General features: G+C 46.2%; 1 protein-coding gene across 3 annotated transcripts; it reads left to right on the top strand.

The window, feature by feature from the left end:
• Positions 1-2,908: 2,908 nt before the first annotated feature.
• On the top strand, positions 2,909-24,081 carry BOK (BCL2 family apoptosis regulator BOK). Of its 3 annotated transcripts, none has more exons than XM_062499360.1 (5): positions 2,909-3,182; positions 4,047-4,425; positions 8,283-8,411; positions 18,029-18,192; positions 22,947-24,081. In XM_062499360.1, exons 2-5 carry the CDS (start codon positions 4,203-4,205, stop codon positions 23,070-23,072), a joined length of 642 nt encoding a protein of 213 aa, XP_062355344.1. In that variant the 5' UTR covers positions 2,909-3,182; positions 4,047-4,202; the 3' UTR covers positions 23,073-24,081. The 3 variants fall into 3 exon arrangements, with proteins under 3 accessions (XP_062355344.1, XP_062355343.1, XP_062355345.1); XM_062499359.1 differs by having other exon boundaries at positions 8,283-8,510; XM_062499361.1 differs by lacking the exons at positions 2,909-3,182; positions 4,047-4,425 and adding an exon at positions 4,437-5,899 and having other exon boundaries at positions 8,283-8,510.
• Positions 24,082-26,203: the final 2,122 nt, after the last annotated feature.

Raw genomic sequence — 26,203 nt, 5'->3', positions numbered from 1 at the left:
CAGTGCCAGTTTTGCCAGAGCATCTTGTCTCTGAAGGGACACTTAGAGCAGGGATAGGTTAGCAGGGTTGGTTCCCAGACTCTCTGAAGATTAATTGGATGTTTTTGGCAACCTCTCAAAGTCCTTACTCTGCAGGTGTTTATAACACGGGATCTCTGTGCCTAGTTTCTGCTGGAATTGTAGGATGTGTGAAGTGGCTGGGACAGGCTCTGCAAGGTGAGACACAACAATAGCTCCAGTCAGAGCCAGGCTGTGGGAATATAATGTTGAATGACCTCCTTGGTCTTTGGGACTATTCTCATGCTCTTGCAGGCACCTGTGCCATGCAGACCCTCTGCAGTGTGCTCACAATTCACTGGCTATTTTTCTTCAACCACAACTGCTGAAAGGCCTTCCCAGAGACTTCCTTATCTAGAAGTTGTACGGCTTAATATTGAGAAGAAGCTGTTCACAATTAAACTATCTCCATGTTCTCAGTGATGTGGCTTCTCCAGGGTTTGTTCCCACCTGAGATACATATAAAATATATCTTTGTGGGCCCTGGTTTTACTAAAGGAGTGCTCTAGGCTGTTTTGGTCATTTCACCTGAGACAGGAGCTGTGGTTTGGAGCCTGTTCCAGCCAGAATGCTGTCATGCCAGGAACAGCTACACTGGAAACAGTGTTCTGGGGTGATAAAAGCTGCTTTTGCACTGCTTCCTGTCATTCCTTTGCCACAGGGGTTTTCCCATTATAGATCCAGTCCCTAAGCATAAACATTCTATGGGAAAAAGGGCTCTGATTATACCAACAGCACCTTGGATTGTAAGACCACTTCTTTGGCTGGTCAGCTGAGCACTATATGCTGTGGTTTCATCTGTTTTTACTTATAGAGGCATCATTCAGTGTGAAACTGTATTTTTAATACAAATGTGTAAATAATATAGGTAGAAAACCACACTCTATTGGGTGGGGGTTTTGTAATACAAAGTTTGTTTTTTCATATACAACCCCCTCATGCTTCTAGTTTTTGTGTCTTTGCTGCAGGGTGGAAGTTGAGGGGGTGCTGCATGCTGTGACAGTTGGGCAGGGAACACATGTGGGATGAGATTGGCACTCACAGGGAGCTGGGAAGCACTGTGGCACTTGTGTATTTGCCAGATTTCTGGGAAAAATTATCATTAGTTAAGCAATACTGATTCATTTTCATTCCTGATTCAAAAGCATTCCTTTTCATTTCATAGCCCTGCTGAATGGGAACAGTTTAGATAGGGCCCCTGTGTCAAGCTGTCAGCTGCTACAGGAAGCTAAGGCATAATTTTTAATATTTTTCAGCCATCAAGGTGGCAAAGGCAAAAATATGATTTTCCAAGACCCTATCAAGCCCACTCTGCAGGGAATAGTTGGGTTAAGGGCAGGCAGTAGCACAGAATCTCTGGAGTCTTCATTTTATCTTCTGTGGGACAGGCCTCTGTCTGCATTAAATTCTGAGTAAGGCTATAGGATAAAAACAAATTTCTGAGAGAATCTTGCAGCAAACACATGTGGTGTTGGAGATGCACAGTCACTATTGCCATCCTACCCTGATCACACTGAGCTAAACTGGGGTCTCAGCTAGCATCTCTGAATGCATGTTCCTCTCCTTAACCCTGCTCCTTTCCCTGAAAAAGCCAGCTCAGAAAGAAGATCTGTTGCTGAAGGGTATGAGGTACCTCAGCCCTTTTCCAAGACAGAAATCCAGTTAATGGAGGCCAACATGCTTTGTGTTAATCTGTGCTTGAGCTGTGTGTTGGATGCTGGCCAGAACGTTCAATACGTCACATAATAAGGTTTTTAAAAAGTTCATTTGTTCGTTTTTATCCCTCGATTTGGAGAACAGCATTGGTGCATGTTGTACTGGAGGGATTTATGTGACCAACACCTTGGAGAGGTGAACTTGCTTCTGTCTTTTCTTGAAGGCAACAAGATGACAGCAGTTATGAATCACTTCTGACCTCCTTTCAGAAAGACTGTGTTACAAACATGTGAGATACCCCGTTGCTAATATACAAACTATTATGGGGGAGAATTTCTGTTTGGTCTGGTAGAATTTTTTGGCTGCAGGAAACATCTATTATTAAAGCTTCTTTTATTTCAAATCATAACACAGAAAGCCAACATTTGTACGTGCTTTATTGAGATGAAATGGTATAACACGTGCACATGGAAGAAAGCTGAACATTGTGTCATTAATATGATAATGCTGCAACAAGAAGTCGATGTTGAAATTAATTTATAAATATATTGGAACTCATTGATATGTTTTTCATAACACATTGAGATAAAGTGGGCAAAGTCCTGCAGTACACTTCATTTTGGATAAACTATTTCCTATGAACAAAGCTACTTCCTTTTTTTTAACCAGACTACTCGTAGTTCGGGATGAGTTGGAAGCACTGTTTGCCTTACCCCTGAGCTGTGGCTCTCTATGTTAATCATAAAATCATCATCGAATTACAGAATGGTTTGGAAGGGACCTCAAAGATCATCTATTTCCAGCCCCCAGCATGGGCAGGGACATAGTCCAAAATGATGGAGGTGGTTGAATGGGTAGGACTGACCCACTGCTGAATATGAGTGTCTAATTCCCCCACTTGGCTACCGTATGAAAATGAAAGGCCAGCATCAACTCTGCAAAAGCTGCTCTGGGGATCAAGCAGGAATTATTCCTGTTTCAGCAGCGCATTCATCACTGTCTGTTCCGTGGGGTAACCTGGTCCAGAAACGATGCTCCCACCCTCACCTTGAAGTCGAATCCTTGAACCAAGCCCAGTGAAGAACAACACAGAGCCTCCTTAAGAGAGAAGAAAGGGGAGGAGAAAGCGTCTCTCTCTGGGCATAGCAACCCCACCTCCCGGTTATTTCATCTTCCTTAGAAGGCTTAAGCCAGAAGCTTTCCTCTGCTCCTGGGTCCCTTAAAAGCCGTAGAGCAAACGCCAAGGATCCCGGTGGAGCGCAGCCGGCATGTGCGGCTGATGGAGACGGGGAAGGAGGCGCTGGCATGAGCCCTGTGGAAAGCACAGCGAGGAGACTGGTGCCCTCCAGAGAAGTGTGACAGTAACCTATGAATCCTAAACCAGGTGTCCAGTGATGCAGATCTTCTAAAGAAACATGAAACCAAACCCAAAAAGAAATCAGTGATGGGGGAAAAGTGCAACATGAGAGGTAAATATATTTTTCCTTGGGCAGACTGAAATAACTGGCTGTATTTTGTTTGAAAATCGTCATTTTAAGTAGGTGGCTGAAACGGCAGACTGAAAAATGCATTTATTAACATCTGAATAAAGACTGGTCTGACTCTGACTTCGAAAGCAGCACTGGGTTAAAAGCTCAAATCAGCAGATGAATTCAGGTGCCTCTAAAGAAATTTTGACGTTTCCCTTAAGGCAGTCACAGCTTAAACCTTTTCACAAATCTACTTTTCTGTTTTGCTTTCTCTGCTATTGCTAGATGTTTTCAAGTAGTAGTATGCACATTGTTTTGGGGAAAAAGTGTGGCACAACCAAAACCTAAACTGAGAATATGTCTCAGCAAACTGTCTCCATCAAGACATTTCAAATGCTCCCATACCCTTGTTCATGCAATAGTGCCATTTCTTCAGAAAGATCCATGATCTACTGAGCTGGAATGTCTGTTGACATCTGGTTGAGGTTACTGTAACTGGTATTTGGGGTTCTAATTTTTTTTTTCCCCAGTTTAATTGAAACAAGCTGAGATTGTCTGCATGTTCTGTGAAGTGTTTCCATACTCTGACTGTCTAGTCTTTCTGACGGGTAATTCTAGAACTGCTAAATCTGAATGGGAAAAGAGGAAACACCTCGAGAGTTCAAAAATGCAGCCCTTCTGTGGACCATGCTGCCAGGGAAGTCAGTGGCTCAAAAATGCAAGACTTTACCCCCTGTCCGTAAGGTGGACCGAGACAAATGTTTTGCAAATGTGGTACTACTGACTTCAACATAACTGTATTCTTGAACTTCTGATTTACATCTTTGCAATGCTAGAGGATTTACAGATACTTTTATTTACCAGCTAAAAAGAAAAACTGGCCCGTGGAGAAGAGCTTCTGGAAGCTCTGACAGATCTTGAGGACAGAGGATTACTGGACAACTCCTGCAGATTCTCATCGAAGGCTTTGGCTCAGCCTTCCAGTCCGTGCATTCAGAGCTGTGGGTTCAGCACTCGAGGATGGAGGTGCTACGCCGCTCCTCGGTCTTTGCTGCAGAGGTGATGGAGGTTTTTGACAGGTCTCCCACTGACAAAGAGCTTGTGTCCCAAGCCAAGGCTCTCTGCAGAGACTACATAAACTCAAGGCTGATTCAGGCGGGTGTCAGCTGGAGCAAACCCGAGTACAATGCCCCGGTGCCTGGGGGTAAGCTGGCCGAGGTATCCACCATACTGCTACGACTTGGTGAGTCCTGCTGGCATGGGGGAACTCAGATTGGATGGGGCAGCTCGGACCAGACTAAGACTTCTGGAAGAGGCTTTTCATGTGATGATACAGAGGTTTTTCTTCTCTGCTTTTGGCATTGAGTTTTAGGTTTGGTGATCTTCCCTAAACATCTCATTTGCTTGAGTTTCCTCTGTCTCTTGGAGCACCTCTCAGCACAGTGTTTCTTCAAAGCTGCCTTTTTCTGAGGACTTGCAACAGCTCAAAAACACAAAGCAGGCTAAGAAAGCCCAGCAGCAAACAGATTCTGTGTGCACAGGTCTCCAGCTGTGTGGCAGTTCTCACAGTGCTTAGAGCAGTCTTTCTCAGCTGGGAGTTTTAGCAGTGTTTTCTCCAGAGTGAGTGACTTGATTGCCACAATGCATCTGGCGTCCTTTAGGACACTGCTACCTGGACGGCAGTAGGAGCTACTGCAGGACTTGGGCTTCAGCAATAGCTCACCTAGCTCTAATCTGGGGGTAGTTGCTTAGAAAATGTGCTGTTGGAGATTTTATAAAGGCTGCTTTGTAATGACAGTGTGTTTAAATCTCCTTTGTTATTCAGCAAGACCTGAGTTTTCTTGCTTTTTGCTGGAGCAAGAAAGAGTTGGTTGGTGTTGTCTGGCATGCTCTGCCAATTAGTGCCACCCTCAGAACACAGCAGCTATGGAGGCTTCAGGGAGACCAATTTGAAGGTCGTGCCTGGAGTCTGTGACATGGAAGATATGCTTTAGGGGTTGTACCTGGAGCACCCTCTAAATGTTAACAGTTACCTGGCCTTTTGTTTTGGGTTGTGGAGCATCCTGTGTGCTCAAGTCTAGCTGTTTGGCATTTGGGAACCCAACACATATTCTTGGAAGTTGCTTCCAACATCCCTCTTTGCCTGCAGGCTGGTGTATTAGTTCACATCTGATTTAATTACATCAAATAGGTCTGGTGAAGTAAGCATTAGCTGGTTCTAACAAAATCAGGACTGGGACTGTTGTCCCCACTTTTTCCTTTTTCTACCAGTTTGATATTATCCCAAGTTTCTTTTCAAGACAAAGCTGTGTTTCTTTTAACTGAAAAAAAAAAGTAATTACTAAATTTTTTACTAAATTACTAAAAAAGTAATTATTTTTCACTTTTTCTCTTCTATGCTGATTTTACTTCTGCTTTTATTGCCAGTGGTTGTTTGGTCTTTGGGGGAATTTTTTTGTTCTTCTGTCAATCTCAGTGTCTATTTGTACTCCCTTTCTTTTCCGCCTGCGTTGGGGGTTGAGATTTATGTGCTTTCAACCCAATTTTCTGTGGGTTGCCAAGAACATGTTGAAGGGCAAGCAGGTGGCTCACTGGATCTGAAGGCGTCTCCTGGATTGTCCAGATGGAAAGATTTGGCTGACAGTCCCAGGAACTTGGTGCCTTCTCTGAGCAAATCTGTTTGGAGAGCACCATGTGGTACCCATACAACCAGAAAGGTGAGCAGTCCTCCTCATTAAGATGAAGAACAGTTTCTGTCCTGTTTCTTTAGGAACTCCACTTGTCACATAGCACATCCCTTTCTTTTCCCCTTTGCTGCTCTAACCAGCACAAGGGCTGCTGGTATCCAGCCACCTGCCAGAAATGATAATCCTTAGCCATTTCCTAAGCAGTGCAACGAACAAGACCAGTTTTTTCCTTTATGATAGTTCTGAGAAACCTGTGGAGATGGGAGGTTGGAGTATTTCCTAGCCCACTTGCCCACAGAGACTGATGAACTGCCTGGTGGTCCAGCAGAAGTCCTGGGCACAGGCAATGATGTTGGAGGTCAGAGGGAGGGAGACTCCATCAGCTCAGTGAGGCTTAGCAGCTAATTATGGCAATTAATGAGTCAGCCATGGTAAAACCTAATGATATAGCCACATGAGGCACCCCAGACCAACCTGCTGTGACTGTCATAGGCCTAGTTTATCTGAACTTGTATTTCCTCTGGCCAAGGCCCTGGGAGGTGCCTTTTGTCCACAGCAATGAGCTTCTGCACATGGGAAATGTCACTGCTGCCCTACTAATTCCTCCACAATCACTAGGGGAAGGAGGAGAAGACCACAGATTGCTCTAAATGTTGCAAAATTGGGCATCAGAACAGGGACACTGGAAAGCAGCATCAATGCATCATGTCACAGAAGAGGTCCTGGGGCTGCTGGGGCAGGGAGGCTCTCTGAGCATGGAAATGCTTTCCTGTGCTTTCCTTCCCTGGATGCTCCTGCCTGCCCTGTGCCTTGCTGCATGACAGGGCATATGTCCCTCCAACCAAACCCTGATCTCATCTGGGGCCTCCAGGCACAGCTTGTTAGCAGTTGTAGCAGTGGCAGGCTACCAAGTGCTGATCCCAGCCTCCTGTGCCTCCCTCTCAGCTTACCAGGGCAATCCCCATTTCCTTGCATTTACCAGGAAGCCTGTGTACTCCCTGTGAGGAGAAAACAGCTGTTCAGTAGTCCAAGTAAGGTTTCCTCTTATCAGGGCTGACCATGTGTTGGCAGGTTTCCTCTTGCTGTCAAACAGGGACAATCCCATACTCAGAAAGGGCTGGGAGAGCTCAGATGTGGAATTCTGTAGGGCTGGGTCTTGCCGGGTTGTGCTGAGTGTCAGATAAATGAATTAAGGATCAGTAGCTAATGGCTCTATAACAAGATCCTGATTGCAGTGATAGAGTGACATCTTCCTTTTCACCTCTCTTATAAATGAAATTTTGAGGAAGATTAGTTGCCCTCTGGCTGGGCAAGGACACCTGGGTCTTGCAATGGGATATAAAACTGTTGGGATAACTCTTCCTCTTCCCAGAGCATCCCTGTGCAGGAGAAGAGCACAGTATGTCCTAAATCTAAGCCAAAAACAGCTCTCCATGCTCAAAGGGCTTTGGTCCCATGTAGTGTATGCATTGTGTCATGCTCCTCTAGCCGCTGTACAACCTTTGTTAAATATCCATGCACCTCTACAGAGAGAGATTGAAATCCCTTGGAAACTGGGATTTATTAATTCTACTGCTCAAAAACTGTTCTGTTTTGCTACAAAGGAAAAGCTTTACTATTATTTCCCAAGCTCCATAGCTCAGTCCTTTTGGAGGAGGTTCTCTGTTTGTCCTTGGCATTTTTGTCTTGGTCTTCAAGCTGGCTTAACACCTGCTGCCATTTCCCATCTGGGCAGAAAGCACTCTGGAGGTGAAAGCACATGTCTGTGTGTGTCAGGTACCTCGCTGCTGAGCAGTCAGCCCTGCAAATGAACATCTCTTTAACCACTTGGAAGAGAGAAAGAACTCCAAACTGACTCTCAAGTGCCTGCATGGGCATAAAATAGCTGAGAGTCTCTTTGTTTAATTAATGTTGTGCAGCTCTGGGTGGATCCTTGGCTTTCATCAGCCTTCATCATTCTTGAGTTTCTCAAGATTCTCTCTCTTGCACTTCAGGCATTTTTGTACAAGCCTGATGCAGTTCTTAGGAAGGGCGTGTCTCTCAAAAGCTTACATGGAGGTACATGCCTCCTTCTCACTTCTGAAATAAAATGACATGGCTTTGCTTATCTGAGGCCTGTCTCCTGTGTTGGAGGAAAGGCAGGCAGCCAGCCTGGGAACAGCATTTGTATCAGGGATTACTGCAGCCACACCACTGGTACAGGGCCAGTGCCTGCCTCTGCTTCCTTTAGGAGTCCCAGGGTGCAGGTTGTAGGGAATTGCATCTAAACCACCCTAAGCACTCTGCCTGTCTAAATTCAGGTGGAGCCAGGCTTAGGCTGAAGGCATCCCTGGAGTGATCCCAGCTGTAATTCCTGCATGGTGAGAGCAGGGTTCAGTGCTGTGTGTGCTGACTCCTGGCTGTTTGTTTGCAGGGGATGAGCTGGAGTACATTCGCCCCAATGTCTACCGGAACATCGCCCGCCAGCTGAACATCTCCCTGCACTCTGAGACCGTGGTGTCTGATGCCTTCCTGGCAGTGGCTGCACAGATTTTCACTGCAGGTACGGTGCCCAGACAGACACACAGACGGGGCTGGGCGGAAAGGAACAGGATGGAGCCACCTCTCTTGGAGAAGGCATGTTTCTGGGATAGCCTGCAAGGTGGGGCCTGCTTTCTGAAAGGGCTGTGGGCAGTTTGGCAGTGTGCCCTGCTTTAATGATTTAATGAGAGCTCCTCTCTGCTGCCTTCTGGCAGGGAAATGTCCTGGGTTGTAATATCCTCCCAGTAGGTTCTGTCTCATTCTAGAAGGCACCTGGTGCCCTTCCTCATTAGGAGGTGGTTGTTACCTCATTGCATAGGGAGGTCACTCATTCCAAACTTCTTTGCTCACCATTGGCAGCTGCAGAAGATTCATTGCATGGGAGTCTCCCTTGTTTCAGCTCACCCTGCTGATGCTGGAAGCCAGAATCAACTCATCACAAGAGAGCTCCTCTCTTCCTGGCTTCTCTTCCCACAGCAACACCCAGAATTGCAATAGGAGCTGCTGCTTCTCCTTTCTCATGTTGGTCCTTAAGGCTGTTCCAGATGAGCAGGTGCTTTGAGCTTTCTCCCTCCTTAGATGTGAGTGTTCTGATGCTGCTGTTAGACTGGTTCCAGAGATGATGGTCAAAAGCAAAAATATGCCCTATGCTGTGTTCAGCTTTTCCTGGAAACAGTCCCTGCCTACAACTGGAAAAGCAGCCTGTGGGAATTGAGGGAAGAGAAACCTTTTAGAGGGATTTATGTCAGGCAGGTTCTGACATGGCTGTAGGTTTTCTGCAATGTCTTGTGTTGTCTGTGGAAGGGACAGTAGATGTTAAAGATTGGAAGCAAAACAAAAGAAAAAAATGAAAAAAGCAACTTGCTAGCAGCATAGCAGTATGAAACCACTGGAACCAGTGAAAATGGCATAGGAATTATCACAGGATGCAGGGACTCCTGTCACTTTGGCAATAGTTGCTACAGGATAGAAGTCCAGCTGTCAGTTGTGCTTTCAAATAGGCTACCTCACTCAAAACCTTTTAATCCTCCCAATCAACTGTGCTTCTTTATCTGGAACCACTGACACTGGAGAAGCCCTGACATGCAGAAGGTCTGCAGACCTGTGGTGGAGAGCACAGATCCTCCCCAGAATCATAACAGATGGCAAAACAGATCTCTGACAGGGACTGTCCAAGCAGGGCTTCTGGCAGTTTGAGCAGGACAGATTTTACTGCCTGGGTTAGGGAAATTGGTGCTGTGCCATTGGAAATGGATGGAGTTGGACTGTGTGGCTGGTACTGCAGCCCTCAACAGCCTTTCAGAGCATGTCTGGGTTGCAGCTTGCCTTTGCACTGGGCTGGCTTGGGAGGGTCTGTGAGCTCAGAAAGCAAGAGCTGGGCAAGTGGGGCAGGAATGTCTCAGTGTGGCTGTGTACAAAGGGCAGGTGCCCTGTCTTGTTACTTAGGGTTGAGCTCTACTGGTGTCAAGGCTTACAGAAAAACAAGGTGAGTAGGTGATCTTAGATGACCATAGCTGGCTGCGTTGGGACTGGCCCACCTCCAGAGCTGAAGTGACACGGAGAGCTGAGCCAGGAATGCTGCAGGTGGAGCAGACTGTGTGTGCTGTGATGCTGCATAACCATCATGCTGGGGAGAATGCCTGCTGCCTCCTGGGAATTCTGCTCTCAAGTGTGTATTGACAAATTCATGGAGAGCTGCGGGTTTTTTTTGGTGTTCTTCAACTTCTCAGCTCAGGAGCCAAATGTGTGGGTAGCTTAAAATCAAAGTAGAAATTGTATCTTATAGTTCTTAAACCTGGGTTTTCAGGGTATTAAGAATTGAATCTGGACTCAGCCCTCTGAGGCTGACAGTGCTGGGGACTTCGGACTCAAACTGTTGACAGTGCTGTCCCTCTTCTGGAGCCATCCTGCTGCAGAAATAGTAGTGTATTGGTTGCACAGGGGGTGATTAAACCTTCTCAAACCTCTCCATGCTCTGTTCTTAATTCTTTCTCATCTCTGCTGGGAGTTGTGTATTTAATTGCTTTTATCAGCTTGTTATTCTAATTTCTCTTCTCTAGGTAGAAGGTTGCTGAGTGGCAGAGGGGTAGGAGCTTCTTGTTTTTTAACATTCCTGGACTCCACTGCAGTCTCAAAACTCAGCATTTAACAATAAATCCAGCAAATTAGAGTTGACCGTAGCAGCCAGACATTCATTCCTTTTTTTTTTTTTTTCATAGTTCAGAGGAAGGAGGCTCTTATTGAGCAAAGGAAACCAGACACTCAAGTTCAGTCTGAGTTTTCATGCCAATTACCAAGTTTGTTAAGAAAACAGCTACAGTCTGACACTACAGTGCTTAGATATCTTGGAGAGCCCCACTAGACACTTACAATGCTTTTACAGCAAGGAAGCAGGGGATTTTGACCTTTTTTGCTGGAGAGGTTTTCTCCTTAATCTTTTGCATGTCTACCTTCCACATTCTGGTCTGGTTTTGAGTCTTCACACTGTAGCTCTGTCTGCGCTCACTTCCTGTCCACACTGTCTACAATTCTTGACTAAGCCCAGAGCTGCCCTGAGCAGCCTGTTTCAATGGCTCCTCTTTCAGTGAAGAAATTTTTTCTAATACTCAATCTAAACATCGCCTGGTGCAATCTGGGGCCATTTCCTCTTGCCCCATGGCTTGTCATCTGGGAGAAGAGACTTTAGGCTCAAGCTGTATTTTGTTCCCCTGTTTCCCAACAACTCATTAGTTATTCAGGGTAACTAATGAGGAGAGTCCATCTGTGTGGAGACAAGCACTGCAAAGCCCTGATCTGCTTTTGATGGTAAAGGATCTGTAACAGCATCATCTCTGTGATGTTACCACTAGTTCTCATGTGTGGTCCAAAGCTGCTCTGCAGGTAGCAGGAGACTTTCCCCTGCCTTGAACAAGCTTTGGTTTGGGGCCTGGCTGAGCTGACATTTACCTTAGGTTTTAAAACAAATGCCAGAAGGAAGAGGTCTCTTGGTGGAAAAACAGAAGTTGAAAAGGGAGAGGCACTTTCCTTTCCTAAAGGAAGCAGTTCTGTCCTGTTGGTAAGAGCTGCTAGGCATGAGGGCTTTTTAAAAGCTTCCAGCCTGATTTTTACTGGGTTTGGCTTTTAATCAAGAGCACCTGAGCTGAAGTGAGCCCTGTGTAACAGGAATGTAGGGATAATGCTTTCTGAGGAGAAAGCACTTTCCCTGCAGGAGCAGGGATGGATGTAGATGACACCGAGCTGACTGGTGCTGTTGACACCCTTGAAGGATGGGATGACATCCAGAGGGACCTGGACAAGCTTGAGAAGAGACCCATGGGAATCTCATGAGGTTGTACAAGGCCAAGTGCTAATAGTGCGTCTGTGTTGGGGAAACCACCAGGATCATTCCAGGCTGGGGATGAACAGATCAAGAACAGCCCTGGGAGAAGGACTTGGGGGTGCTGGTGGGTGAGAGCTGGACATGCCCTGGCCCTGTGTACTGGGACCCAGGAACTGCCCATGTGCTGGGCTGATCTCCCAGTGTGGGCAGCAGGGGAGGGTGAGATTCTGCCCCTCTGCCCCACTCAGACCTATCTCCAGCCTGAGAGTCCCAGCACAGGAAGGACCTGGAGCTGCTGGAGAGAGTCCAGAGGAGGCACCAGGATGAGCAGAGGATGGAGCAGCTCTGCTTGGAGGAAAGACTCTTGTTCAGCCTGGAGAAGAGAAGCTCTGGGGTGACCTCACTGTGGCCTTCAAGTCCCTGAAGGAGGCAACAAGGAAGTTGGGGAGACACTATTTACAAGGGTGTGGAGTGATAGGATGAGGGGGAATGGCTTCAGACTAACAGGTTTAGATTAGATATTAAGAAGAAATTTTTCCCTAGGAAGATGAGGCCCTGGCATATAAAACACAGATTTCTCAGAGAAGCTGTGGCTGCCCTCTCCCTGGAAGTGTTCAAGGCCAAGTTGGATGGGGCTTGGAGCAACCTGGGATAGTGAAAGGTGTCCCTGCCTGTCAGAGACTGGAAAAAGTAATCTTAGGATTACTTAGGAGACATCTTAGGATGCTTGGAATGGATGGTTAGGGGGTGGGTCAGACCTTGCTCTGGTGAGGTGGTGCCCTGACCCCTGTACACCCCAGCCCCAGCGTGTCTGTCAGCCATAGCACACTGAAGGCAGCCCCCCAGTGTTGCCTGACCCAGTCCTTGAGTGTCCAAGAAACCACAAATCCCACCTGGGAAGAAGGCTCAGGATGGGCCAAAGCTTTAAGAAGCCTGACCACAAGGTAAGCACGTCATTGTCCTTTAACCCTACCTTCATTCCAGAGTTTTACATCATTGGAACCCAGGAATTGGTAGCTTTATGTCTGTTTTTCTGTATCTTTCCTGTCTTTTTGTTCTTCTTCCTTTCTAATTCTCTCTTCTCATGGAACGTGACATTGAATGGGTTTAAAGATTTTCTATGTTCAGTGGGCTAAATCTATGTTGTGATGTTATGTTGCATTTACTCTTTTGCCAATGTTCCTTAATTTTCTGGAGTTTTCCAGCAAATTTTCATGTGTTTTTCACCTCTTGAGAATATCTGGTTGGGATTTTCTCCTTTGCATCTATCCAGAGCAAAACAACCTTGTTTTTAACCCTGGAATTAAGTGATGGGTGTGTAACACTGCCCATGACAGGGGATTGGAATGAGATGAGCTTTGAGTTCTCTTCCAACCCAGACCATTCAGGGCTTCTCTGGAATGCTGTTAGAAATGCATCCTGCTGTTCCCTCTTAGCTTAGGCTTTATGATTTGAGCTTCCTGCCTTGTGCACACCCCTCTCAGCTTTTCTCTCCACCAAAGTGTGTTGTGTCTGGCTGTATTCTCCCAGCTGTTGAAGTGTAGCAGTGGATCATGTTTCTTTAAGGTCTGATTTGTGAGCAGGACTTTGATGCTGAGTGGAGCAGAAGGAAGTTTATTTGAATAACCTCAGGTAGTGTGGTGCCCTGAGACTGCACAGTCATGTCTTATGGCTTCTTCATCTCTCCCCTGGGGCAGACAAGCTCATGTGATCAGGAACACTTTCAAGAGCATTCCTCTCCTGCTAATTCATTTTACCCTGGGCTCAGCAGTGTTTACATACCTTCAGCTCCATGCCTGGCCTAGAGAGTGCAACTTGTATTTATTTTTTGTAATGCCTTCTAAGCAGCCCTTCACTTTTTCCATATCCTTTTGTTCCATGTCTGTGAGCAGAGCTTTCTTTTGGCCGTTCCTTTTTGGACCAGCTTTCCAGTCCCTGTTGTTGTTAGCTCCTGTGCATGTTAATCCACACAGTGGGAAGCTGTGAATGAATTGTCTTGCTTGGTGATGAGTGCCTGTTTTACCCAGTGTGGATGACAGCCAGGCCTTTTGAGGAATTTGGAGCAAGGCAATGTGTTTTTGCTTCTCATGTGCACTGGCCAGATGCAATTCCAGCTTGTGCTGAGATGCATCATACTAGTGTCACTTTGAACCCAGCCTGGATGTCATGGGGGACAAAGGCACTGCCCTCTCAGTAACTCTGCTCTTCTGCCCCAGCCGTGGGAGTCCTTGAGAGAGACAAGTTAATGGAGCTGGTGTCCTGGGAAAGTGCAGAGGATGGCTGCTGGGGCATGTTCCCCTGTCCTCTCCTGCCTGGGACTGGGTGGTTGCAGGAGCCCTCCTGGGCAGGGGGCCCAGCCACAAGCATGGCCCAGGTGCTGGAGGTGCCTGCTCTTCTCTTGCTTCCTACAATATCTAATGAGAAGAGGAGCATAAGCTGTGTCCTGCTGTTGTGAGTGAGAAGCCCAGCCTGCTGTCTCTATCTTCTGCTTCAAGCAGTGGCAAGAGGACTTCACACAAATGGAAATCAGGAAGGGATTTCCTCTTCTCTTGCCCTCATGGACCTACTCTGCTAGTAACAGGAAAGGCAGACTGAAGGATTGGTTTGACCCTTTTGGGCATGCTCTGGAAAGAGGGTGTGCCCCCTGAGCCCTCCACCATTGTAAGCATTACCCAAGAACTTGTTCTCCTTCTGCTGTGAAAGGGAGAGGGGTTCTCTCCATGTGTCAGGGAAGCAAGTCCTGCAGCAGGTACCACTATAGAATAATCATGGCAGGGGAGCTGGAGCTGAAGGGCTTCCTCTCCATCCTCTCTGGACTGATGTGCCTTAGAGCAAACAGCTTTCCTGTGTGCTGGGGAAGTCACGGGTCCTCTATCCTTGAGCCTCTATGTTTCACAGGTTGTGGATACACTTTTCTTCTATTGGAAAGCAAAACCTGGGTTCAAAACAAAGTCAGCCAAGACTAGAGCTGTCTTTCTGTTCCAGAGTGACTTCAGTCCTGTCAGTCTTTGTTATTGCCATGTAAATATCTCAGAGCTAATGGACTTACTTCAGATATTTAAAGAGTGCTGTCAGCAAAAGCTTGAGAATAAGGCAGTGAACTCTTCCCTGGAATTTTGGGTAAATTTTGATATGTAACTCAAAATGCAAGGAACCACATTTCTGCAGGGATGGAGAACTGTAAAACTGACTTATACTAAAGCTGAATATAAGGCAGCTGAGGCTGTGGTCCTGAACATATCATCAGCAAGGAATGCAACCCCTTAAAGCCCCTTTCATGAGGCAGAACTGTATTGACCTGCACTCAGACAGCCTCTTCCTTGCAGGGAGAACCCCTCTGTCTAGTCTTCTGTGGTTTCCTAGCCTCTTCCTGGCTCATTCTGCTGGCTGTCATGGTGACACACAACGTGAGAAAGGCAGATAAATGCCAAACAGGCAGTGAACTTCCTGAGTGACAGTGCTGGTGTCAGGGACACCGCAGAGCCTGCTCAGCAAATAAAACCAAAAGAAGAAGAAGAAGAACAGTCTAATAATAATAACTTTGCATTAATAACTTCATCTGATCTCTGGGATAGTTCTGGGGAAGGACAGTATCACAGAGGATTTGAGCTAGTGCTGTTACTGTTGCTGCAGAGCCCCACAAAAAGTTAATCTGTAGATTTTTATCTCCCATTACTCATGAAAAGTGGTGGGGTTTTTTGTAACACTGAATGGATTTTCTTCAGTCTAACGAGGTATTCCTGTGGCTGACATTTGAAGAGTTCCTCTAAAGTTTAGTTTGGTTTTCTTATTTAAGGAAAAGAAAATCAGGCAATTCCTAAAAGTGTTAGTGTGAGTGTCCCTTTTGAAGCACCAAGTGTAAGAATTGTGGAAGTGCTCTGAAATCTGCATGTTTCCTAAAGAAATATAGGGCATTCTGCTGCAATGAGAACAGCTGTGAGGAGACTGGAGCTCCATCCCAGAGCTGGTTCAGGCTACCTGGGGATCTGAGAGTGCAGTGAAGGAAAGAGAGAGACTCTTTACTCCATTTAAATTGTATTTTTTCTTGCTGAGCCCATCCAGTTTCCTAATGGTGTGTTTAACCCCTCCTGATCCATAGATCCAGTCATTGCACACATCTTTCCATCCTCTCACCTCTTTTCTTTCTTGCTGCAGCCCTTCAAGAACCGTTCTGTGTGGTTTTTAAATATTAGAACTTCACCAGGTTTCTGACTATGTTTGGGAGAGACTTTGGACAGATTCCATAGAGACCCAACACTGTAAAATACTTCACAGTATACTTGATAAATATGGCTATTACAGATAGTAAAGTACAGGGGGATATGCCATTGTGCAGCAGTAATTCTGCAGGGGGGGGGAAGGGATGTGTTTCCAGGTCACTGATCTTGAGAAAAGCCTGATGAGGAGCAGCTGACTGCAATGTTTGAGCATGAAGGATTTATGACTGCAATGTTTGAGCGTGAAGGATTTATGCCCAGTGGTGTTGGTGAGGCTCAGGGGAGCCCCCGGGAGGCTGGCTGGTAGCTGGAGCTGAGCTCCTGTGCTTATCACTAACACCAGCAGGAAGGTGACCGCTGCTGGGACAACTTCCCTGTGGAGCACTTGCTGCAGGCAGGTCAGCCTGGCAGGAAGGCTGTCTTCTGGGAGATTAGATAACTGACTGACTCTCCACCCCTGCACTGTCTTCAGTGGAGTAGCACAGGCAATGTTAAGTAAGCAGCACCCAAATCCTTGAAGCTTTTCAGGTGAAGACTGAGCCTAGTCCTTGTATTGAAGAGGACGGCACCCCTCATGAGTGCAAGTGGAGGGGTAGGCACTCTGCTGTCTGGTGAGCAGTGACAGACCCAAGGGAATGGCATGAAGCTGTGTCATGGGGGTTAGATTGGATATTAGGAGAGGATTCTTCCCCAGAGGATGCTCAGGCACAGAACAGGCACACCAGGGAATGTCATGGCTCCAGGGCTGCCAGAGCTCCAGAAACGTTTGGACAACACTCTCAGGCACAGGGTGAGATTGTTGGGGTGTCCTGTGCAGGAACAGGAGCTGGTCTCGATGATCCTTGTGGGTCCATCCAGCTCTGGATTCTATGACTCCCCTATTGCAGCTATGAATCTGTGAAATGTCTTGGCCCTGTAACTTTGTCTCCTTTAGTTGCTTTTGTGCCATTACAGAACTGAAGATGCCTATCTTGTATGCTTTGAGTGTCACATTGGAACAGTGATTAGAAAAAAAAACAAGAATGCTTTGCATATTTTGTCTAAGGGTGTTTAAGCTTTATATGTTGAAGACAAAACCCCCAGGTTGTTCAAACTATTTGAATTCTATCACCTCCTATGCAGCACGTGCATGGCTGAGAGACAGTGGCAATACAAAACATAGTGGTGCACATCTTCCCTATCCCAATGGTGCCTTTGGACTGCTTTTTTTGTCCAAAGCTGTGCAGCCAGTGCTGAGAGGCAATCAAACCATACCAACGTCAGATTATTTCATTCTGCTTCTCTGTGTGGAGAGTTTTCCCTGATTCTGGTCCCCTACTATTTCTTTAGCCCCATGTGGAGAGCACACAGAACTGTGGCTGCATGCAGGCAGCATGGGCACATATAATGAAGCAGAGTAGTTTCCTTTGATTATTCAAGACTTTTTGGATCCCAGAAACCTGGGATTTTTTGAACTTTCTGTGCTTTCTGGCACTGACCCCCTGGAGAACACTGCTTTTGACCTGAGGTCTTGGAGAAATCTTCCAAATTTGAGTGATGAAGCTAAAATCACAGGTGTGTAGTTAAATAGAAGTGGGTGATTTCACATGGTGAAGAGTTTGGAATTTAGGTTTTTTGAAATCTAGTAATAGGTATGGGACAAGATGGAGGATTTTAGGTGTTGTCTCCTTTCTGTCTTCTTCCTTCTTCTTCATGATTTCAGGTAGTGGTTTCTGGTTGGATAGAAAATCCCGCAATGTGGGTCACAGTAGTTTGGTTATTGGGTCAAAAGTGTAAATAATGTAAGTGTTAATTCTCTATTGGACTGTTGAGCTTTTAAAGACCTTGTAACTAGCCAGATTCACCTCCATTTTGCTCGCTTTTAGATGGTAGCTAGAGGTGTTGCAGAACTCTCTGCACTTTAGATGAGATTTATTAAACAACCAAGCCCAAACACGAGAAAATTCATCTCCTTCGTGTTTTTAATCCAGACTCTGAGTGAAGACAGGAGAAAATGAAGACAAGCCGCTAACTAAGCGGTGCAGAAACCACCTTTACAAAGACTGAGCTGAGTATATGTGTGTGTGTGTGTGTAAATATGAATGGCCTCTTCTCTTTTCACAGGCATAACATGGGGCAAGGTGGTGTCTCTGTACGCCGTGGCGGCCGGGCTGGCCGTGGACTGCGTGCGGCACGCGCAGCCAGCCATGGTCCACACCATCGTTGACTGCCTGGGAGAGTTCGTCCGCAAGACCTTGGTGACGTGGCTGAAAAGGAGAGGAGGCTGGGTAAGAAATGCTGTCTCACTGAACTTGTTTCTGTGTGCCCACACCAGAAAACAATCCCAGCTGATGAAAGTGAGAGTGCGCTCCCTGCAGCTTTATGCAGAAAAATGTTGTGTGAGATTCTCTTTCGCAGTGCTGTGGCCACCTCTGTCCTACTTACACTTGTGCTAGACTTATATAACTGTTGCTGCCTCATGGTCCCATGCTCAAAAACATCAGTTATTCTTGTCCTCATCTTGCTGCGTAGCTGAGACTTAATAACTCAATCCTGACCCACCAGCACTTGTTGTGTTCCTGATCTTCTCCAGAGCTAACAGCCGGTCATAGTGGGACCCTGTAGGGATCATTCCTGTGAGGCACGGTCACAGATTGCCCGGGGAAGCTGTGGTTGCCCCATCCCTGGAAATGTTCCAAGCCAAGTTGGATGGGGCCTGGAGCAGGCTGATTTTAGAGGAAGGTGTCCCTGCCCATGGCAGGGGGTGGGACTGGATGATCTTTAAGGTCTCTTCCAACCCAAACCATTCTTTGATTCTGTGATACTCTTGGCCAGCAGTTCTCTAGAAGCTGGCAAAAAATGAGGCCTGCCATCTTAATTCTCATTTCACCTCTAAGCACTAGTTTTTTTTTGTCTCTCTGTACCCAATGTGAGCATTGGTTCCTGTGGAGGATCGTTCACGGTAAGAACTTCATTTTGGTGCTGTGGCATACCTAGATACCTTTCCAGTGACCTCCCCAGCTAACTGGAGAGACTGGCTGGCTGTGTTGGTGGCTGGCAGCTGGGTGATGTCTGTATGTACCAGGTTCCATGTGCATGTCTAGCAGGGACACAGACAGTCCTTGGATGCTCTAGTGTGCTGCTGGGCAGATGCTGCTTGGGGCAAAATGTTGCCCTATGACACCACTCAATTCATAAAACATCTTGTTCCCAAGGCATGCACTCTTTCCATGCTGAGCCACAGCAGCAAATTCCCCTCTTTTCCAAGAGGTGAATTTTATTCCTAAGCTATCAGGAAATGGTCAGACTCCTCATCCATACAGATCTGGAGAGAGGGGGGTGTCTTTTTCCAAAGTGAGTATTGTTCCTTTATGCTAAGACTTCCCTACTGTGTCAGTAGCTGGTTCAGTTACCTGATTTCTTCAGGAGTGTGAAGAAGAACTGAGAAAGTATCATTGTTCTGATTTTAGATCCCTTGCACTTAGTAAGTACTAATCCTACTTTAAATCATCCCTGCCCTCTCTAAAACGTTGTCACCTTGAGGCCAGCTGACGCAGGGAGCTGTTTGGTTGGGCTATAAGTAACCTGTGATTTGAATGCCCTGATCTGTTTCATTTTGCGTTCCAAAAATTAATTGTGCCGAGGCAGGTGAAGAGGATATCCTGGGATTGAATAACACTGTTCCTGCCTGTGAGTGCCAGTCCCTACCTCTGTATCATTTGAGGCTTGCTTTAACTGCATACCTGTAGAGCTGCTTGAAATGTATTCTTTAAAACAGGATTTTTTTCTAAGATTTAGTTTCATCAAAACAGAAATGTTGCATAAGAATGCATCTCTTAATAGTTTCCAGCTATTTTTTATTTGTTTTGGTAAAAGTTGCATGCTCTGCTAAGTTAGCGTCTTGTTTTAATTTCTGTATTGCTTCATCAAAGTTCAAAACAGAATGTTTGGGTTCCAAAAGGATTTTTTTGGAAAATTTGTTGCATAGCAAACATGCTGCAAAACCCATGTGCCGACCAGCACTGGTTCTGTGCAGCTGAGGAGATAAATCCACCACTGGCTCCTTCTGCCAGCCATCCCTCTTTAGATGGGCATCACATTCCTATTGGAGCTGTTGAATCCATGCTGATTGCTCTTGGGATCTGGCCCTAAGGAAGGGAAGCCAACATCACTGCCCCCCATCAAGCCCAAGGCTGTGAAGGCTGCTGGATTGTTCCAATGCAGCCCATTTCCAACACCCTTACCAGCAACTCTGGGCTGTGAAAAGGAAGCACTTTCCCTCTAGAAATGAGAGGTTCCTTCAGTCTGGGGAAAGGCTGCTAATCCCATCTTGTGCTGTGCCTCCCTGAATGTTCTTCCTCTTGATCTAGGCACTGCAGCAAGGAATTTCCCAGCTTTGTTCACTCACAGGCCAGACCAAACAGCTCTTTGGTGGAACCTTCTCCCCCACTGCCAGGCCTAACTTGTGTTGGTTTGTCCTGGCATGCCATCCTTGTTCACATGGCCCCCATCTCTTGCACATCAGCTTAGGCTGATGCTGCCAAGTGTAACCCCTATGCCCTGATCTGGTCCAGGAAAGACACCATGGAGACTTTGGAAAGGCATGTGAAATTCTTCATTTAGCAGCAGGTTCCCATGCTGCTTCCATAGGGTGGAGAAAACCACAGAACCCAATGCAAACCTCACAAAAAGAGCAAGAAAGAACCTTGGAGACATCATTTCTTCCTGGGAAGAGTCTGCAGCCTCAGTAATGGCTTTACAGTAGAATAGAAAGATTTAAAAATTTTTAGCAGCATTTGCTCCAAAGCAGTGTACGTGAGTTGAATTTGTTTGAATAATTAACACAGAACATCAAACTGCCATTGTAACAGTTTATCAGTGCCTGACAAGGCAAAAAGCCTTAAGTGGCTTTGAAGTTTTCAATTCCACTGCCTTATCAGGTAGGCTTGATTTGGATAACCACAGCTGAGGCAATTGTTAAACAGCTGAGCAATTTTGCTTATCTGAGCAAGCCCCATGCTAAGTGCTTCTGAGTGCAGCTCCTCTTGGTTAGAGCAGTGAGGTCACTGCCTTTGGGTGAACATAGCAAGAGTTCACCTTTTCTCATCTGGCAGTTAACCCTCTGAGCTGTAATCAACCCAGGGTCTATGGGCTTTGTACTGGCTCACGTGAGGCACTAAAGCCCATTAAAGTTTATGTTTCTCAAGGATCAGGTACCCTAACGTGTGTGCTCAAACAGGTAGCTGCAAGTCAGGACTCCTCTCAACTAAGGGGACAGTTTGACACAACTGCGTTTTAAACCTGACCCCGGGCAGGTTTCTAGAGTCTGACAGGTTGAATGAGTTCAGACTATTTTCAAATGCAGATAGGGTGAGTAAGCTAAGCCATTGCTGGAAGTATTCAGGGATACTCACTTTCCTTTCCTCCACAATACAGATCAAGTGCCTATAACCACTGGTACCACATTGCAGGATCTTCTGGTAACTGTCTTGGCTCTGCTTGCTGTGTTTGCTTGTGTTTTTTAGCTATAGGCAGCAGTATTTCCTTGGTGCTGACTCAGCTCTCTCCTGTCATCCTGCTTCTTCCCATCATTGCATGCTCTGTATTCCTCCCTTCTGCAATCTCTGCTTGTCAGCTATTCATGGGCTCAGCTTCTCCTGGCGCTCCCAGGAGGTCAGCAATGTGGTGAGGTGCACCATGCCAGCCTTCCAGACACGGTGAGCAAGGAACTGCTGGGACATGTGGGAGGCTGCTGGTGCCAGAGCTTTGGTCTGTAGGTGATGATGGGGTTGGGTAGTGTGGCTGTACTCACTAACCAGACTCTGGGATTTGTCCCTTCAGCCCCCTTTTCCTTTCTTCTAATGATGACCAAGGTTGGTCAGGCAAGGCTTGTGCATGTTTTGAGCGCAAGCAGAAGGAATAGAGGAGGTTATTGGAGCATTCATGGTCTCTAATTTCCTGTTTTGGGGAGGAACACCTCAGGGTTGAGAGTCTCACTTGTCTGTGCTTATGTCGGAAGGTAAATTTGGAAGTCTGCTGAGCTAAGCTTGTAAAGGAAAAACTTTTGGGGCTGTGAACATTTGCTGTCCTTGTGATGTGATTACTGTTCCCATTTGCCACCCAAAAGCTGTTTCTGAAAACCACATGGGGTTGATGTACTAACAGTGCATCCCCTGCCACACAACCACAGTCCATATCTTGCCAGTGCAGTGCTAGGCTGGAGTTTAACCAGAACTCAGTTACATGACGGACAAAGCTTTTAATTTTGATTCCTGCACCAGAAAATGCATTTTTCTCTCTACCTCTGTCCTGTTCACTTCACCTTCTCAATGTTTTCCATTTTCTCCTTGCCATGCCAGCTGAGAGCCTATTTCTATCAATTTGACTGGGGTTTTTTTGTTTTGTTTTGTTTTTTTGATTTTTTTTTTAATCATTGCAGGCCAGCTTCTCTTCTTGTTAATACTTGAAATCATCTGCCCAAGAGATCTTTTGAGACCCACACATCTGGGAGGCATCTCTGCTGGCATATATATTTTTACAAGTTACAAAGCTTGCATTGCTTTAGATTTAAATTGGGGGATGGCTTGCTTGAATGTCTTCCAAAGAAAACATTATGGCAAGAGAAAATGTACAAGCAACTTGAGCTGATATTAAACAGGACAACCTCTGGGAAGCATCTGGCTTTACAGAAAAGGATGGGAATGCTGATACTGCTAAATCTTCCTAGACCTTTTGAACAGGGAAGAAAGTTGCATTTAGCTATCCCAAATGGCAAGTGCTGGATAATCTTCCTGTAGCATTTCTTTCCCCAGGGGTGGCTGAAGAAGGGGACGCTTTGCTTCATTGGTGGGAAACTAGGAAAGTGTGTTTTGCAGGGCTCTTGAGCCCGATTTAATAACTTTCAGTGTGTGGAAGTGTCAGAGCCAACATCTGGTGCTGCAGCAGCGGTGGTGCGATGCCGTGGGCTGTGGGGCTGGGACAGCCTGCAGAAGTGGCTGATGTGGGCACCTCTCTCTGATGATCTCTCTTCCCTCCTCATTAGGCAGACATCACCAAATGTGTGGTGAATACTGACCCCAGCCTTCGCTCCCACTGGCTCGTGGCTGCTGTTTGCAGTTTTGGTCACTTCCTCAAGGCCATCTTCTTCGTCCTGCTGCCTGAGAGATGAGTCTAGGTTGCCAAGCACAACCCCCCCCCCTTGCCCCATCTTCTCTCCCACTCTAGAAGCAACAAGAAGTAACTGGAGAAGTAATCCCAGACTGCTAGTGGCAATCTCTGAAGAGGAGGAAGAGAAGAACTGGGACACAAAAAAGTCTTGTTCTCCTCTCCCATCAAGCAGGAGCAGATGATCAACCACGGTCTCGTATTTGCAACCACACGAGCCTCTCTCACGATGAATCCTTCCAAGAATGTTGTTTCCCTGGGTAACTTGCATGTGTGGCCTAGGTGGAGCTGGTCCCTGGGCATGCTGATGGCAGCTGTGTGAAGCATGGGACTGTCAGATGGCTGCTCCTTATGGCTGTGTTGCATGCTTATGCTAGCACCAGGCAGAGGGGAGGAGGAAGGGAATATTATTTGAAATGGGGTAGGAAAATAGGATTGGGGGAGAGTCCCTCCTTCACTCCATGTGATTTCCCTTTCAGTCCTCAGACTTGCCTTGTGTTGATTCTTGTTGTTATATTTGTGCTTAAACTTCATCTCCTCCTTTATCCCTAACTCACTTCCTGGGCTCTGCCCCAGCAAAGCATGGTGAGTTTTTAGTGAGATAAAACCAAATAATCTGGCAACAGATGCTTCTCCCTGACGTGTCTTGGAGATTGGGTCTGAGTAGCTGTGTGAGGGGCAGGACCAGAGGGCAATGTGTGTTCTGCTGACCCCTCTTACCCCACTCATCCCAGTCAAACAGGAGACCAAGGGGCAATGCCTTCAAGCAACAACTTGGGATGAAATTTCATCATGAAGAAACATGTTTTCTCCACTGAGATTCTGTCAGAGCTCAGCATGTTAAGTAGGAAAGGCTGGGGGGCATGGGCAGAAATAGGGAAGCAGAAAGTGGCATTGTAAAAGCAGTGAGCTGTGCTGAAAGTAGCTGATGTATGTTTCTCCTTTAATCTCTTTGAAGTACAACTTGTAGTCTTCTTTATGGCAAACAATAAAAGAAAATAAGTGGTATTTCACTACTGCAAAGGTTATTGTATTTGTTTCCAGACCAGAGTTAACAATTCCAAAAAAGGCCAGAACAGTGCAGAGACAAACACTCCGGCCATGCTAAAAATACTTCAGCTTTTCCCCTGGTAGAGCATGTTAACATGTTAAAACTACAGTTTGCCTGGTTCATGCCTGGAATTTAACCCATGTTGTTGCCATGTCAGAAACATGCTGTTTCCACCAACAGATGCAGGGCCTCCCTGATATCAGCAGGAAAAAGCTGTGGAGCCTCTTCCCTGCCCAAGCCTTCTGGAGACTCCCTGCTCAGTGTCCTGCTCCCAAAAAAGTGGCACTGGGCATAGGAAAAAAAAAAAAAAAAGTGGATTAATAGCATGTGGCACTATAGGGGTTTTGCTGGATTTCCCCCCGTTTTCCCTCCCAAACATTTAGAGGGGCTTTACTCTGAGAATAATGCAAACCTTTACTTATGGGTACTGTCCATGGGCCAGGTCTGTTCTCACAGTTAGTAGTGCTGTGCTCTGACCAGCAGAAACCCTAGCAGAGGATGTGTAGGAGTTAGATCCTTGCACATTCCTACTTTTTCTGCTCTAGCCTTTTGCACTTTGGCAGATGCCTTGGCATGTAGGTGCCAGGCCCATCTTGACCCCTAGTGCTACACCCCCAGTGAAGAGTGCTTGGTACTACAAGTACATTTCCAGATTCTTGTGGATAAAAACCCTTCATCCCAAATCTTTCAACAGAAATACTCCCTGAGAAGGAGGGAGCCCCTCCATTCCACATCAGAGCTGTGTGCTGCCTTGGGCAGTGGCTGTGGAGACTTTGGGCTGGGTTATACTGATGGAGTTGCCAATGTAGATGCTGAAGGTGCCATGAAGTTTGAGCATTTTTATGTGGGTAAAATCTTGCAGCAGTTCCCCAGATAAATTGCCAGAGGAACATTTAATTTTTTGAAATTTCCTGACATATTGACATTAGGAGTTTTGCTGGCATCACTTACAGTTAGGATTTTCTTCCTTAGATTCTTGGTAGATCTGGCTATGGAAATTTAGAGCAGGTACAGAACACATGGGGAACTACACTGATCACCTTTGAGCAGCAGAGAAAGGATCCCATCCAGTCTGCAACAGAGGCACTAAAAGCTTTGTAGTCTATAGCAGGGGAGGGTGCAGATTTGTTGTCCTAAAGGAGCTTGTGGAAAAGGAGACTTTGGATTTCTGGAAAAACCCTGGCTGTGTGCAGACTTTGACTTGGAGAGCTTCACAGCTCGTCAAGTCCAGCTTGCCTCGTGTCTCACGGGGTGAATGGGAGTTACTGGAGCAGCACAGTTGGACACTGGGACTGGGAAGATCTGTCTCAATTTAGATGCTGTTTTGAAATGTAATGCTTAAGGCTATGGGTTTTGTTTTCCAGTAAACAAGTGATATCAGAGAATCTGTTAAGGAACACAAAGAGTTAAATGCACCAATTAAGTCGATTTAACAAGAAGATAATGACAAGCCAAATAAAGCAGCATTGCTGGAAAGGAATGTGTGTGGGTGGGAAAGGGGTTACAAGAGGCAGACAAAAGCTCAGCCTGGAAACTGCTGATAGTGAAGAGATGGTGGAGGTCCCATCAAACAGGTTTCGGGCTTCTCTGACTTCTGTTTGTCTCCTCGCTTTTGCTAGTCCCTGCAAAATGCATACCAGAGCTGAACAGTGTGCTGCTCACCTTGCACTTGGTGTTAAAGGGGGGGTCCTTCAACCCTTTTCATTCCTGTAATAATCACATCACCACCAGCCTTGTCACCAAAATAAACAACCAAAGCAAGAAGAATTACACACCACTGTGCATTTAGGAGCTAACAGTATTGAGCATGATACAGACATGTTTATGTCGTGTTCAGTCCTATCTATAATATTTAGTCATTTTGGAGTACTTCCAGGGGTCCTTTACAATCTCAACTCTTCTGGGGCTCTGTGATTTTTCTATTCCCTCTTCTCTTTTCACCAGTCCTACCTGATGGGAGACATCAGGGTTGGTTGTTTATCACCATAATAAACATTTTCCTTTTAAATGATTGGTGAAGGTCCTAGGAGTAGATCTAGTTCATTTAGTTATTAAAGAAAACCAACAACAGCAGCAAAAAAAAC

This window comes from Cinclus cinclus, chromosome 10 (assembly GCF_963662255.1).
Source record: "Cinclus cinclus chromosome 10, bCinCin1.1, whole genome shotgun sequence".
Taxonomy (NCBI): domain Eukaryota; kingdom Metazoa; phylum Chordata; class Aves; order Passeriformes; family Cinclidae; genus Cinclus; species Cinclus cinclus.
Note: the sequence above shows the minus strand (reverse complement) of the source record. Positions and strands in the feature narration are given on the sequence as shown.